Source organism: Gigantopelta aegis, chromosome 5, assembly GCF_016097555.1.
Source record: "Gigantopelta aegis isolate Gae_Host chromosome 5, Gae_host_genome, whole genome shotgun sequence".
Taxonomy (NCBI): domain Eukaryota; kingdom Metazoa; phylum Mollusca; class Gastropoda; order Neomphalida; family Peltospiridae; genus Gigantopelta; species Gigantopelta aegis.
In genome coordinates this window covers 7,025,910-7,042,645 of record NC_054703.1, presented here as the reverse complement: position 1 = coordinate 7,042,645, position 16,736 = coordinate 7,025,910, and the positions used below count along the sequence as shown (strand labels likewise).

General features: G+C 36.0%; 1 protein-coding gene across 3 annotated transcripts in view; it reads left to right on the top strand.

The window, feature by feature from the left end:
• LOC121373223 (blastula protease 10-like) overlaps positions 1-16,736 on the top strand; it is a 117,806-nt gene that overhangs the window by 18,609 nt on the left and 82,461 nt on the right. For all 3 annotated transcript variants that reach the window (XM_041499715.1, XM_041499714.1, XM_041499713.1), the window contains exon 6: positions 1,316-1,385. In XM_041499715.1, coding sequence (XP_041355649.1) covers positions 1,316-1,385 — 70 coding nt within the window. The remainder of the gene's footprint in view (positions 1-1,315; positions 1,386-16,736) is intronic.

The following is a 16,736-nucleotide window of genomic DNA, read 5'->3' as shown; positions in this document are numbered from 1 at the left end:
AATACATAACATGACGTTGATATTACAAAACGTGAAGTTGATAATACATAACATGAATTTGATATTACATAACATGAAGTTGATATTACATAACATGAAGTTGATATTACTCAACATGAAGGTGACATTACACAACATGAAGTTGATATTACATAACATGAAGTTGATATTACATAACATGAAGTTGATATTGCATAGTATGTTGATATTACATAACATGGAGTTGATATTGCATAACACGAATTTGATATTACATAACATGAAGTTGATATTACATAACATGGAGTTGATATTACATAACATGAATGATATTACATAATATGAAGTTGATATTGCATAGCATGAATTGATATTACAAAACGTGAAGTTGATAATACATAGCATGAAGTTGATATTACATACGGTGAAGTTGATATTACTCAACATGAACTTGATATTACACAACATGGAGCTGATATTACATAGCATGAAGTTGATATTATATAGCATGATGTTTGTATTACATAGCATGACTTGATGTTACATAAGATGAAGTTGTTATTATATAGAATGAATCGATATTACAACACTTGATGTTGATATTACATAGCATGAATTGATATTACATAGCATGAAGCTGTTGTGACAGCTCCAGAACATTCAGATGTACACTAAAACGTCCCTTGCAAAAGTTTGATATGTTTGAAGTTAGAGAAGAGAACATAATTCCTCTTAATCTCAAAGAAATCAACAAAAAAGTGTGAAGTTCACATTATTAAACTAATTTTGACAGGGCTTCATGAGTGCATCTCACCACAGCTGTATTTGTTCCAATGAGCTCTGTCATTTTCTAAGTTTGATTTTGTCAACTAGTCTGGGAGTAGCAGTCCTCTTTGTGGTGGTCTCGAAGGACGTACTGTGCAAAAAATATATTTCTGTTCGTGAGTAAGTGAAGAGACACTAGATAGAGATTCATGGAATCATCCACTAGCTTGCCAAATGTCCATTCGACTCTGCATAGTGTAGAGATACGAGCTTGATTGCGGTGAATGACTTTGTCGTTCAGATCGTCGAATGTGCCACTCATTGAAACATCTCTGTTTGTGTAGGTAAGATCACTAAACAGTGTTATGATCCTTCAAACTGTGTGGTACGCAACATTAAAATATTTTTGTTGCACAATGCAGCATTAAGCTGGGAATTGTATGGATTCCAACGTGACCTATAATAGAAAGTAATATTGGGTTTATCGCCCCTGAATACTCGGTGAAGGGATGTATGGTACAATTGATCAAACTCAATCATTTGAAAACAAAACATTGTTTTTACTGAATAGGTGTGAAGCTTACTACGGATCGATCAAAGTCCCAAACCAAAAAGTGAATCTTCGACCATCATGTTTTGACGTAAGTATAGAGGCACGAATGCACGCATGCACGCACACACGTATACACCCATACACATGCACATACATACATACATACATACATACATACATACATACATACATACATACATACATACATATATACATACATGCATGCATACATACATACATACTTACATACTTACATACTTACATACTTACAAACATACACACATGTATACATACATACATCAGTACATAAGTAAGTTATACATCTATGTATGTAACAGTCAACCTCGACATACATACACTATGTAGAAATTCAGACATCAATACATATTAGCCAGTGCCAGGTCTGTCACTGTTTCACGCACGTAATCGGGATCGACCACGGTGAATGTAGGCCCCATGCGTGTGGATGCCTCAATAGCTCAGAGCGCATCGTGGTTAGTCTGCAATTTGTGGGCGATTCGGTGCCACAAGTTTGAGTCCTAGCAACGGCATGGGACAATTTGTGAGGCCAGAAAGGATTTAATTATTCCCTGCGTCAGTGCCTTAATATCTATGCATGTAACAGCAAACCTCAACATACATACAATATATAGATATTCATACATACATACATAAACTGTAAACTGTACACACAACTTTAATTCCAGTCCGCCATTACTATACATATGAATGACGTAGGAATACGTGACGTGGTCTCAAACTTGCAAGACATTATATTCAATATCCTTACATAAAAATAAACTAGTGCTTAAGTTTGTTTCTTTTCTGTCTTTTTTTCCTGAACACTGGAAAGCTTTCAGTGTAAGGTTGCTATTGAATTTTTTTTGAATGATAACTATGGATGCACACGTCAGTTATGGAATGTCACCGTAGTACATATGTGTGTGTGTGTGTGTGTGTGTGTGTGTGTGTGTGTGTGTGTGTGTGTGTGTGTGTGTGTGTGTGTGTGTGTGTGTATGCGCGTATGGGTGTGTGTATGTTTGTATGTGAGTGTATGTGTGTGTGTGTGCGTGTGTGTGTGTGTCTGTTGTATATGTGTATGCATGTGTGTCTGTGTGTCTGCGTGTGTATGTCTCTCTCTCTCTCTCTCTCTCTCTCTCTCTCTCTCTCTCTCTCTCTCTCTCTGTGTGTGTGTGTGTGTGTGTGTGTGTGTGTGTGTGTGTAAGGCCATGGACTACATAAGTGTTCTCGTACAAGTTTTTGTAATGTAGTATTAGTTATGTATTAGTAATGTAGTATTAGTTATGTGGGGGATTCCCATAGCAAATATGTGTATTTTATGTGGGTATGTGTTATTGGTTGGTTTTCTTACTGAAATCATTTACAATGTATTACATACACAACAAAATATTTTTGTCAAAGTTTGCAAACTTACTAAGCCCTCTCTTAATGTGCTGAGGTGTCAAACATTCCTTTCCTTTCTGTCACTATCTAGACCAAGTGTAGAAATAACCATATGTTAGACACCAAAGAGCCGTAGTTTAAAATGTGCTGAGATGTGTTTAAACAAACATTCCTTTCCTTTCTCTCACAATCTCGACCAAGTGTACAAATAACCATATGTTAGACACCAAAGAGCCGTAGTTTAAAATGTGCTGAGGTGTTGTTAAACAAACATTCCTTTCCTTTCTCTCACTATCTATACCAAGTGTTGAATTAACCATATCTTAGACACCAATAGCCGTAGTTTAAAATGTGCTGAGGTGTTGTTAAACAAACATTCCTTTCCTTTCTCTCACTATCTAGACCAAGTGTAGAAATAACCATATGATAGACACCAAATAGCCATAGTTTAAAATGTGCTGAGGTGTCGTTAAACAAACATTCCTTTCGTTTCTCTCACTATCTAGACCAAGTGTAGAAATAACCATATGATAGACACCAAAGAGCCGTAGTTTAAAATGTGCTGAGGTGTTGTTAAACAAACATTCCTTTCCTTTCTCTCACTATCTAGACCAAGTGTAGAAATAACCATATGATAGACACCAAATAGCCATAGTTTAAAATGTGCTGAGGTGTCGTTAAACAAACATTCCTTTCGTTTCTCTCACTATCTAGACCAAGTGTAGAAATAACCATATGATAGACACCAAATAGCCGTAGTTTAAAATGTGCTGAGGTGTTGTTAAACAAACATTCCTTTCCTTTCTCTCACTATCTAGTCTAAGTGTAGAAATAACCATATGTTAGACACCAAAAAGCCGTAGTTTAAAATGTGCTGACGTGTGTTTAAACAAACATTCCTTTCCTTTCTCTCACTATCTCGACCAAGTGTAGAAATAACCATATGTTAGACACCAAAGAGCCGTAGTTTAAAATGTGGTGAGGTGTTGTTAAACAAACATTCCTTTCCTTTCTCTCACTATCTATACCAAGTGTTGAAATAACCATATGTTAGACACCAACAGCCGTAGTTTAAAATGTGGTGAGGTGTTGTTAAACAAACATTCCTTTCCTTTCTCTTACTATCTATACCAAGTGTAGCAATAACCATATGTTAGACACCAAATAGCCGTAGTTTATAATGTGCTGAGGTGTTGTTAAACAAACATTCCTTTCCTTTCTCTCAATATCTAGACCAAGTGTAGAAATAACCATATGTTAGACACCAAATAGCCGTAGTTTAAAATGTGCTGAGGTGTTGTTAAACAAACATTCCTTTCCTTTCTCTCACTATCTAGACCAAGTGTAGAAATAACCATATGTTAGACACCAAAGAGCCGTAGTTTAAAATGTGCTGAGGTGTTGTTAAACAAACATTCCTTTCCTTTCTCTCACTATCTAGACCAAGTGTAGAAATAACCATATGATAGACACCAAATAGCCATAGTTTAAAATGTGCTGAGGCGTCGTTAAAGAAACATTCCTTTCGTTTCTCTCACTATCTAGACCAAGTGTCGAAATACCCATATGATAGACACCAAAGAGCCGTAGTTTAAAATGTGCTGAGGTGTTGTTAAACAAACATTCCTTTCCTTTCTCTCACTATCTATACCAAGTGTTGAAATAACCATATGATAGACACCAAATAGCCATAGTTTAAAATGTGCTGAGGTATCGTTAAACAAACATTCCTTTCGTTTCTCTCACTATCTAGACCAAGTGTAGAAATAACCATATGATAGACACCAAATAGCCGTAGTTTAAAATGTGCTGAGGTGTTGTTAAACAAACATTCCTTTCCTTTCTCTCACTATCTAGACCAAGTGTAGAAATAAACATATGTTAGACACCAAATAGCCGTAGTTTAAAATGTGCTGAGGTGTTGTTAAACAAACATTCCTTTCCTTTCTCTCACTATCTAGACCAAGTGTAGAAATAAACATATGTTAGACACCAAGGAGCCGTAGTTTAAAATGTGCTGAGGTGTTGTTATACAAACATTCCTTTTCTTTCTCTCACTATCTAGACCAAGAGTAGAAATAACCATATGATAGACACCAAATAGCCATAGTTTAAAATGTGATGAGGTGTCGTTAAACAAACATTCCTTTCGTTTCTCTCACTATCTAGACCAAGTTTAGAAATACCCATATGATAGACACCAAAGAGCCGTAGTTTAAAATGTGCTGAGGTGTTGTTAAACAAACATTCCTTTCCTTTCTCTCACTATCTATACCAAGTGTTGAATTAACCATATCTTAGACACCAATAGCCGTAGTTTAAAATGTGCTGAGGTGTTGTTAAACAAACATTCCTTTCCTTTCTCTCACTATCTAGACCAAGTGTAGAAATAACCATATGATAGACACCAAATAGCCATAGTTTAAAATGTGCTGAGGTGTCGTTAAACAAACATTCCTTTCGTTTCTCTCACTATCTAGACCAAGTGTAGAAATAACCACATGATAGACACCAAAGAGCCGTAGTTTAAAATGTGCTGAGGTGTTGTTAAACAAACATTCCTTTCGTTTCTCTCACTATCTAGACCAAGTGTAGAAATAACCATATGATAGACACCAAATAGCCGTAGTTTAAAATGTGCTGAGGTGTTGTTAAACAAACATTCCTTTCCTTTCTCTCACTATCTAGTCTAAGTGTAGAAATAACCATATGTTAGACACCAAAAAGCCGTAGTTTAAAATGTGCTGAGGTGTTGTTAAACAAACATTCCTTTCCTTTCTCTCACTATCTAGACCAAGTGTAGAAATAACCATATGTTAGACACCAAAGAGCCGTAGTTTAAAATGTGGTGAGGTGTTGTTAAACAAACATTCCTTTCCTTTCTCTCACTATCTATACCAAGTGTTGAAATAACCATATGTTAGACACCAACAGCCGTAGTTTAAAATGTGGTGAGGTGTTGTTAAACAAACATTCCTTTCCTTTCTCTTACTATCTATACCAAGTGTAGCAATAACCATATGTTAGACACCAAATAGCCGTAGTTTATAATGTGCTGAGGTGTTGTTAAACAAACATTCCTTTCCTTTCTCTCAATATCTAGACCAAGTGTAGAAATAACCATATGTTAGACTCCAAATAGCCGTAGTTTAAAATGTGCTGAGGTGTTGTTAAACAAACATTCCTTTCGTTTCTCTCACTATCTATACCAAGTGTAGAAATAACCATATGTTAGACACCAAAGAGCCGTAGTTTAAAATGTGCTGAGGTGTTGTTAAACAAACATTCCTTTCCTTTCTCTCACTATCTAGACCAAGTGTAGAAATAACCATATGATAGACACCAAATAGCCATAGTTTAAAATGTGCTGAGGCGTCGTTAAAGAAACATTCCTTTCGTTTCTCTCACTATCTAGACCAAGTGTCGAAATACCCATATGATAGACACCAAAGAGCCGTAGTTTAAAATGTGCTGAGGTGTTGTTAAACAAACATTCCTTTCCTTTCTCTCACTATCTATACCAAGTGTTGAAATAACCATATGATAGACACCAAATAGCCATAGTTTAAAATGTGCTGAGGTATCGTTAAACAAACATTCCTTTCGTTTCTCTCACTATCTAGACCAAGTGTAGAAATAACCATATGATAGACACCAAATAGCCGTAGTTTAAAATGTGCTGAGGTGTTGTTAAACAAACATTCCTTTCCTTTCTCTCACTATCTAGACCAAGTGTAGAAATAAACATATGTTAGACACCAAATAGCCGTAGTTTAAAATGTGCTGAGGTGTTGTTAAACAAACATTCCTTTCCTTTCTCTCACTATCTAGACCAAGTGTAGAAATAAACATATGTTAGACACCAAGGAGCCGTAGTTTAAAATGTGCTGAGGTGTTGTTATACAAACATTCCTTTTCTTTCTCTCACTATCTAGACCAAGAGTAGAAATAACCATATGATAGACACCAAATAGCCATAGTTTAAAATGTGATGAGGTGTCGTTAAACAAACATTCCTTTCGTTTCTCTCACTATCTAGACCAAGTTTAGAAATACCCATATGATAGACACCAAAGAGCCGTAGTTTAAAATGTGCTGAGGTGTTGTTAAACAAACATTCCTTTCCTTTCTCTCACTATCTATACCAAGTGTTGAAATAACCATATGATAGACACCAAATAGCCATAGTTTAAAATGTGCTGAGGTATCGTTAAACAAACATTCCTTTCGTTTCTCTCACTATCTAGACCAAGTGTAGAAATAACCATATGATAGACACCAAATAGCCGTAGTTTAAAATGTGCTGAGGTGTTGTTAAACAAACATTCCTTTCCTTTCTCTCACTATCTAGACCAAGTGTAGAAATAAACATATGTTAGACACCAAATAGCCGTAGTTTAAAATGTGCTGAGGTGTTGTTAAACAAACATTCCTTTCCTTTCTCTCACTATCTAGACCAAGTGTAGAAATAAACATATGTTAGACACCAAGGAGCCGTAGTTTAAAATGTGCTGAGGTGTTGTTATACAAACATTCCTTTTCTTTCTCTCACTATCTAGACCAAGAGTAGAAATAACCATATGATAGACACCAAATAGCCATAGTTTAAAATGTGATGAGGTGTCGTTAAACAAACATTCCTTTCGTTTCTCTCACTATCTAGACCAAGTTTAGAAATAACCATATGTTAGACACCAAATAGCCGTAGTTTAAAATGTGCTGAGGTGTTGTTAAACAAACATTCCTTTCCTTTCTCTCACTATCTAGACTAAGTGTAGAAATAACCATATGTTAGACACCAAAAAGCCGTAGTTTAAAATGTGCTGAGTGTTGTTAAACAAACATTCCTTTCCTTTCTCTCACTATCTAGACCAAGTGTAGAAATAACCATATGTTAGACACCAAATAGCCGTAGTTTAAAATGTGCTGAGGTGTTGTTAAACAAACATTCCTTTCCTTTCTCTCACTATCTAGACCAAGTGTAGAAATAACCATATGTTAGACACCAAATAGCCGTAGTTTAAAATGTGCTGAGGTGTTGTTAAACAAACATTCCTTTCCTTTCTCTCACTATCTAGACCAAGTGTAGAAATAACCATATGTTAGACACCAAATAGCCGTAGTTTAAAATGTGCTGAGGTGTTGTTAAACAAACATTCCTTTCCTTTCTCTCACTATCTAGACCAAGTGTAGAAATAACCATATGTTAGACACCAAATAGCCGTAGTTTAAAATGTGCTGAGGTGTTGTTAAACAAACATTCCTTTCCTTTCTCTCACTATCTAGACCAAGTGTAGAAATAACCATATGTTAGACACCAAAGAGCCGTAGTTTAAAATGTGCTGAGGTGTTGTTAAACAAACATTCCTTTCCTTTCTCTCACTATCTAGACCAAGTGTAGAAATAACCATATGATAGACACCAAATAGCCATAGTTTAAAATGTGCTGAGGTGTCGTTAAACAAACATTCCTTTCGTTTCTCTCACTATCTAGACCAAGTTTAGAAATACCCATATGATAGACACCAAAGAGCCGTAGTTTAAAATGTGCTGAGGTGTTGTTAAACAAACATTCCTTTCCTTTCTCTCACTATCTATACCAAGTGTTGAAATAACCATATGATAGACACCAAATAGCCATAGTTTAAAATGTGCTGAGGTATCGTTAAACAAACATTCCTTTCGTTTCTCTCACTATCTAGACCAAGTGTAGAAATAACCATATGATAGACACCAAATAGCCGTAGTTTAAAATGTGCTGAGGTGTTGTTAAACAAACATTCCTTTCCTTTCTCTCACTATCTAGACCAAGTGTAGAAATAAACATATGTTAGACACCAAATAGCCGTAGTTTAAAATGTGCTGAGGTGTTGTTAAACAAACATTCCTTTCCTTTTTCTCACTATCTAGACCAAGTGTAGAAATAACCATATGTTAGACACCAAAGAGGCGTAGTTTAAAATGTGCTGAGGTGTTGTTATACAAACATTCCTTTTCTTTCTCTCACTATCTAGACCAAGAGTAGAAATAACCATATGATAGACACCAAATAGCCATAGTTTAAAATGTGATGAGGTGTCGTTAAACAAACATTCCTTTCGTTTCTCTCACTATCTAGACCAAGTTTAGAAATACCCATATGATAGACACCAAAGAGCCGTAGTTTAAAATGTGCTGAGGTGTTGTTAAACAAACATTCCTTTCCTTTCTCTCACTATCTAGACCAAGTGTAGAAATAACCATATGTTAGACACCAAATAGCCGTAGTTTAAAATGTGCTGAGGTGTTGTTAAACAAACATTCCTTTCCTTTCTCTCACTATCTAGACCAAGTGTAGAAATAACCATATGATAGACACCAAATAGCCATAGTTTAAAATGTGCTGAGGTGTCGTTAAACAAACATTCCTTTCGTTTCTCTCACTATCTAGACCAAGTGTAGAAATAACCACATGATAGACACCAAAGAGCCGTAGTTTAAAATGTGCTGAGGTGTTGTTAAACAAACATTCCTTTCGTTTCTCTCACTATCTAGACCAAGTGTAGAAATAACCATATGATAGACACCAAATAGCCGTAGTTTAAAATGTGCTGAGGTGTTGTTAAACAAACATTCCTTTCCTTTCTCTCACTATCTAGACCAAGTGTAGAAATAACCATATGTTAGACACCAAATAGCCGTAGTTTAAAATGTGCTGAGGTGTTGTTAAACAAACATTCCTTTCCTTTCTCTCACTATCTAGACCAAGTGTAGAAATAACCATATGTTAGACACCAAAGAGCCGTAGTTTAAAATGTGCTGAGGTGTTGTTAAACAAACATTCCTTTCCTTTCTCTCACTATCTATACCAAGTGTAGAAATAACCATATGTTAGACACCAAATAGCCGTAGTTTAAAATGTGCTGAGGTGTTGTTAAACAAACATTCCTTTCCTTTCTCTCACTATCTAGACCAAGTGTAGAAATAACCATATGTTAGACACCAAATAGCCGTAGTTTAAAATGTGCTGAGGTGTTGTTAAACAAACATTCCTTTCCTTTCTCTCACTATCTAGACCAAGTGTAGAAATAACCATATGTTAGACACCAAATAGCCGTAGTTTAAAATGTGCTGAGGTGTTGTTAAACAAACATTCCTTTCGTTTCTCTCACTATCTAGACCAAGTGTAGAAATAACCATATGTTAGACACCAAAGAGCCGTAGTTTAAAATGTGCTGAGGTGTTGTTAAACAAACATTCCTTTCCTTTCTCTCACTATCTAGACCAAGTGTAGAAATAACCATATGATAGACACCAAATAGCCATAGTTTAAAATGTGCTGAGGTGTCGTTAAACAAACATTCCTTTCGTTTCTCTCACTATCTAGACCAAGTGTAGAAATAACCATATGATAGACACCAAAGAGCCGTAGTTTAAAATGTGCTGAGGTGTTGTTAAACAAACATTCCTTTCCTTTCTCTCACTATCTAGACCAAGTGTAGAAATAACCATATGATAGACACCAAATAGCCATAGTTTAAAATGTGCTGAGGTGTCGTTAAACAAACATTCCTTTCGTTTCTCTCACTATCTAGACCAAGTGTAGAAATAACCATATGATAGACACCAAATAGCCGTAGTTTAAAATGTGCTGAGGTGTTGTTAAACAAACATTCCTTTCCTTTCTCTCACTATCTAGACCAAGTGTAGAAATAACCATATGTTAGACACCAAATAGCTGTAGTTTAAAATGTGCTGAGGTGTTGTTAAACAAACATTCCTTTCCTTTTTCTCACTATCTAGACCAAGTGTAGAAATAACCATATGTTAGACACCAAAGAGGCGTAGTTTAAAATGTGCTGAGGTGTTGTTATACAAACATTCCTTTTCTTTCTCTCACTATCTAGACCAAGAGTAGAAATAACCATATGATAGACACCAAATAGCCATAGTTTAAAATGTGCTGAGGTGTCGTTAAACAAACATTCCTTTCGTTTCTCTCACTATCTAGACCAAGTTTAGAAATACCCATATGATAGACACCAAAGAGCCGTAGTTTAAAATGTGCTGAGGTGTTGTTAAACAAACATTCCTTTCCTTTCTCTCACTATCTATACCAAGTGTTGAAATAACCATATGATAGACACCAAATAGCCATAGTTTAAAATGTGCTGAGGTATCGTTAAACAAACATTCCTTTCGTTTCTCTCACTATCTAGACCAAGTGTAGAAATAACCATATGATAGACACCAAATAGCCGTAGTTTAAAATGTGCTGAGGTGTTGTTAAACAAACATTCCTTTCCTTTCTCTCACTATCTAGACCAAGTGTAGAAATAAACATATGTTAGACACCAAATAGCCGTAGTTTAAAATGTGCTGAGGTGTTGTTAAACAAACATTCCTTTCCTTTCTCTCACTATCTAGACCAAGTGTAGAAATAAACATATGTTAGACACCAAGGAGCCGTAGTTTAAAATGTGCTGAGGTGTTGTTATACAAACATTCCTTTTCTTTCTCTCACTATCTAGACCAAGAGTAGAAATAACCATATGATAGACACCAAATAGCCATAGTTTAAAATGTGATGAGGTGTCGTTAAACAAACATTCCTTTCGTTTCTCTCACTATCTAGACCAAGTTTAGAAATAACCATATGTTAGACACCAAATAGCCGTAGTTTAAAATGTGCTGAGGTGTTGTTAAACAAACATTCCTTTCCTTTCTCTCACTATCTAGACTAAGTGTAGAAATAACCATATGTTAGACACCAAATAGCCGTAGTTTAAAATGTGCTGAAGTGTTGTTAAACAAACATTCCTTTCCTTTCTCTCACTATCTAGACCAAGTGTAGAAATAACCATATGTTAGACACCAAATAGCTGTAGTTTAAAATGTGCTGAGGTGTTGTTAAACAAACATTCCTTTCCTTTCTCTCACTATCTAGACCAAGTGTAGAAATAACCATATGTTAGACACCAAAGAGGCGTAGTTTAAAATGTGCTGAGGTGTTGTTATGCAAACATTCCTTTCGTTTATCTCACTATCTAGACCAAGTGTAGAAATAACCATGTGATGGACACCAAATAGTCATAGTTTAAAATGTGCTGAGGTGTCGTTAAACAAACATTCCTTTCGTTTCTCTCACTATCTAGACCAAGTGTAGAAATAACCATATGATAGACACCAAATAGCCGTAGTTTAAAATGTGCTGAGGTGTTGTTAAACAAACATTCCTTTCCTTTCTGTCACTATCTCGACCAAGTGTAGAAATAACCATATGTTAGACACCAAATAGCTGTAGTTTAAAATGTGCTGAGGTGTCGTTAAACAAACATTCCTTTCCTTTCTCTCACTATCTAGACTAAGTGTAGAAATAACCATATGTTAGACACCAAATAGCCGTAGTTTAAAATGTGCTGAGGTGTTGTTAAACAAACATTCCTTTCCTTTCTCTCACTATCTAGACCAAGTGTAGAAATAACCATATGATAGACACCAAATAGCCATAGTTTAAAATGTGCTGAGGTGTCGTTAAACAAACATTCCTTTCGTTTCTCTCACTATCTAGACCAAGTGTAGAAATAACCATATGATAGACACCAAATAGCCGTAGTTTAAAATGTGCTGAGGTGTTGTTAAACAGACATTCCTTTCCTTTCTCTCACTATCTAGACCAAGCGTAGAAATAACCATATGATAGACACCAAATAGCCATAGTTTAAAATGTGCTGAGGTATCGTTAAACAAACATTCCTTTCCTTTCTCTCACTATCTAGACCAAGTGTAGAAATAACCATATGATAGACACCAAATAGCCATAGTTTAAAATGTGCTGAGGTGTCGTTAAACAAACATTCCTTTCGTTTCTCTCACTATCTAGAACAAGTGTAGAAATAACCATATGATAGACACCAAATAGCCATAGTTTAAAATGTGCTGAGGTGTTATGAAACAGACATTCCTTTCCTTTCTCTTACTATCTATACCAAGTGTAGAAATAACCATATGTTAGACACCAAATAGCTGTAGTTTAAAATGTGCTGAGGTGTTATGAAACAGACATTCCTTTCCTTTCTCTTACTGCCTATACCAAATGTTGAAATAGCCATATGTTAAACACCATAATATTTTGCCACACCATCCCAACCAGTTCCCTTCGACGGGTATATCAAATGTTGTGGTATGAGCTGTCTTGTCTGCGGGAAAATGCTATGAGAGCCTGTTTGGCGACTATTGTCCTGTTCAATTGTTTATACAATTCATCATCCAAAATGCACGAAGTTAACTTATTTCTATTGTACAAAAAAAAAATATATATATATCTGTATGTTTTGAATGCAGTTTTGTTCTATAAATCACTAAGGCTATTTTCTTAACCAAAGATTATGATACGAGGCTACGTGAAGGCCATTGTAGCTTGTTTCACTGAATTAAAGATATGAATGTTTTGGAATGTAAAATGTGTCCCAGTTTTGTGTAACCTTTTCTTGTAAAACATACGTAAATCACATTTGGCCATTCCATGTACATGCAGTACATTAAAACAATTTTGCCAATACATTATTTATTTGAATTGTATTTTATAAAGTATATATTTACATACCGCACCGAACCGAAATCAACTGGGGTGTAGTAGCAAACACAAATCAGCTTACACAAGGTCGGCGTTTGCAGATTCCACAGTGTTAGGTCTGGGAAGACCTCGCCTATCCAAAACAAAATTTCTTTTAATTTGGATCCCTTGTGGTCATATCTATATTGTTTATGGTGGTGCTTGGAGTGGAATAGTACTTTGTAATGCGCAAAGCAATTTTTTAAACCACAAAGCTATTGTTGAGACTTTTTCGGAGGTGCCCTAAACACCTAAACACGGCCTTGAATGTCCACAATACGATAACACCGCGGGTATACAATATTCTGGCCATGAGTGTTTGCAATATGTCACTGTGAAGAATCGAGATTAAGACCTCACCCCCCCCCCCCCCCCCCCCCACACACACACACACACTCGCACAAAAAGGGAAAGTGGCTTTCAGATGAACACTTGTCCGTGCATTAGTAAATAATAAATATTATATATTTTTCATGGAATTTCAACATGAGAGTCGTAATGTATCAACCGATCTTATAGTTACTTTACATTGTTTTATCCCCAGTAGCACCCTTATTTATTTTTTGTATCAGTACATTACATTAATGACTTAACAGGAACCGATCCAGAAGTTTTTTAATAGCGGTACCAAAGTAATTTCGTACCATCCATTTCGTTCCATAGTTTATGGTTATTTCGTACCATAATCATTTCGTACCACAGTCATTTCGTACAAAAGCCATTTCGTTCCTACTTTTTACCATCTCATACCATAATATTTGGTTATTTCGTACCATAGTCATTTTGTATTCGGTATCTTATTTTTGTCATGGTATTCCACTTCTTTTTTTTTTTTTTTTTTTTTTGTTTGGGGGGGGGGGGGGTGTTTGTTTATTTGTTTGTTTTTTTTGTTGTTGTTGTTGTTGTTGTTGTTGTTGTTTTTTGTGTGTGTTTGTTTGTTGTTGTTTGTTTGTTTGTTTTTGTTTGTTTTTTGTTGGGGTTTTTTTTTGGGGGGAGGGGGGGGGGGGTCCTACACCTTTATTACCCCCAGATCACTGGCAATGTCAAGGTTGGGGTGCCTTGAATCATCGTCTTACAATATACAACAATAATAAAATGATAACATGATGATGTGTACCTGTATAGCGGTAAGGCAAATGTTTTATATTTCATATTATGTATATAAACAATATGTGATATGTATGGGAGTTATATTCATTACATTTCTTGTCATATACTGCACAACCGTATTCCTATACATACATACATACATATGCATACATATACATACATACATACATACATACATACATATATACATACATACATACATAAATACGCATTTTAAAATGATCTGAGTGTCAAGAATGGTAGGTGAAATGAGCTTGCATTGGAGGTGGGCGGCGGGGGGGGGGGGGGGAGAGGGAGGGACAGAGAGGAAGGGGGAAAGAAGCTTATCGACAACCAAAAGGTTTTGTTGTTGTTGTTTTTAACTGTTTTAAGTGGGTGTCTAATGTAGTAAGGACAACACGTTTTTTAATGAAGAGAAATGGCATAAAAAAAAAATAAAAAAAATTAAGACTTATGAATGGGGGACGAATAAACGTTGACGTTTAAGCATACCTTATAAAGTATTTTTCTTGTTCTTTCTTTCTTTCTTTCTTTCTTTATCAAGGGGTGGGGCTTCAATTTAGTTGTATTAGCCTAATGTTTATTTTTTTAATCAGTAATTCCACATTTTACTATCTATCATTCAACTAAGCTGCACAAAAATTGATTGAGGTACAAAATGACTTTGGTACGAAATGACCAAACAGACATGGTACGAAATAACCAGGATAGGAAATGACTTGGGTACGAAATGGTAAAATTGGGTACGTAATGACAATGGTACGAAATTACATGACTATGGTAAGAATTGACTGGTTACCCAAATAACGTATACCACAACAGCTGTGGAACACACAATAGCGGAATGGACCATTTGGGATAACCTCAGCTGTTTTATGGGTTATATCTAGCCTAGTCGTAGAGCGATCAATCGAGGTGTTTTGGGGTCATGTGATCGAGCCTCCTCGGTGGACTCATTGGGTTTTTCTCGTCCCAACCAGTAACCATGCTTGTTATATATTAGATATCGTGCTAGTTGATACTATGTCTTTGCATATAAATATTATTTGCTGTTTTCTGGTAGAAATATATAATGTAGTGGGAGCAGATTTTTTCCTTCACTATCTAGACCAAGTGTCACAACTATATGTTAGACACCAAACAGTCATAATTTAAAATGTGCTCAGGTGTTGTAAAGCAAACAATTCCAGAATGGCAGCTTCTAGTAATTTAAAAAAAATCGAAATACATATCATGTGTCACGTGTCGTCATATCTATACGCCATGATGCTGCTGAAGTCTTCTTACCTTGCAGACAGTCTGGAATATATGCAATGACTTTTCCTCTTTTGTAATGGGGTTGGAGGGGGTCAATATCAGGGTTTTTAACACAGGATACTGAGGGTAACATTACGTACCCTTAAATCTTCCCAATTCATATATGTATAGCATGTGTGACAAAATGCAGTGTCTAATTTCAAATTATTTCCAAACCCACTCCCTCTAGTATGGCAACTTATGGTCTGTGACGTTTTTAGTGTGTACCATCAATTTATTTTCTGCCAAAAAGCAGTTGACAAAAAACGTAAATATGTATGAAAAAAAAAAAAAAACGTGTAAAAAGGAAGATAATGAACAGTTTGACGAAAATCGGATTATTAGAATATATGCAGCTGCTGGATTTAAGCTCAGTCGGTAGAGCTCTCACCTGAGGTGTTTGGGTCGCAGGATCGAACCTACTCGATGGAGCTGGCTACCACTGGACCTTTTACGTTCCAACCTGTGCTAAACGACTGGTATATACCAAAGGGCGTGGTATGTAGTGCCCTGTCTGCGAGTAAGTGCGTATAAAATACCACTTATTCCTTATTCAGTAGGAGTAGCCCATAAAGTGGCGGCATCAGATTTCTCCTCTCATTAGCTTTGTGGTTCTTATCCATATGTCCAACGCCATGTTGTTGTAATAAAATGAGTTGAGTGCATCTTTAAATAAAGCATTTCTTCTTCTTCTTAAAGTATTAACTGATTGAATTGTAGTCATGTGTATGTGTGTGTGTGTGTATGTGTGTGTATGTGTGTATGTATTGATGTATGAATAACTATATATTGTATGTATGTCGAGGTTGACTGTTACATGCATAGACATTAACGCACTGGCGCAGGGGATAATTAAATCCTTTCTGGCCTCAACAATTATCCCATGCCGTTGCTGAGACTCGAACCTATGGCACCGAATCGCCAGGAAATTGCAGACTTGCCATGAAACCTTCTGAGCTATTGAGGCATCCATAAAAACACCAAATCGCCCGGAAATGGCAGACTTGCCACGATACCTTCTGAGCTATTGAGGGA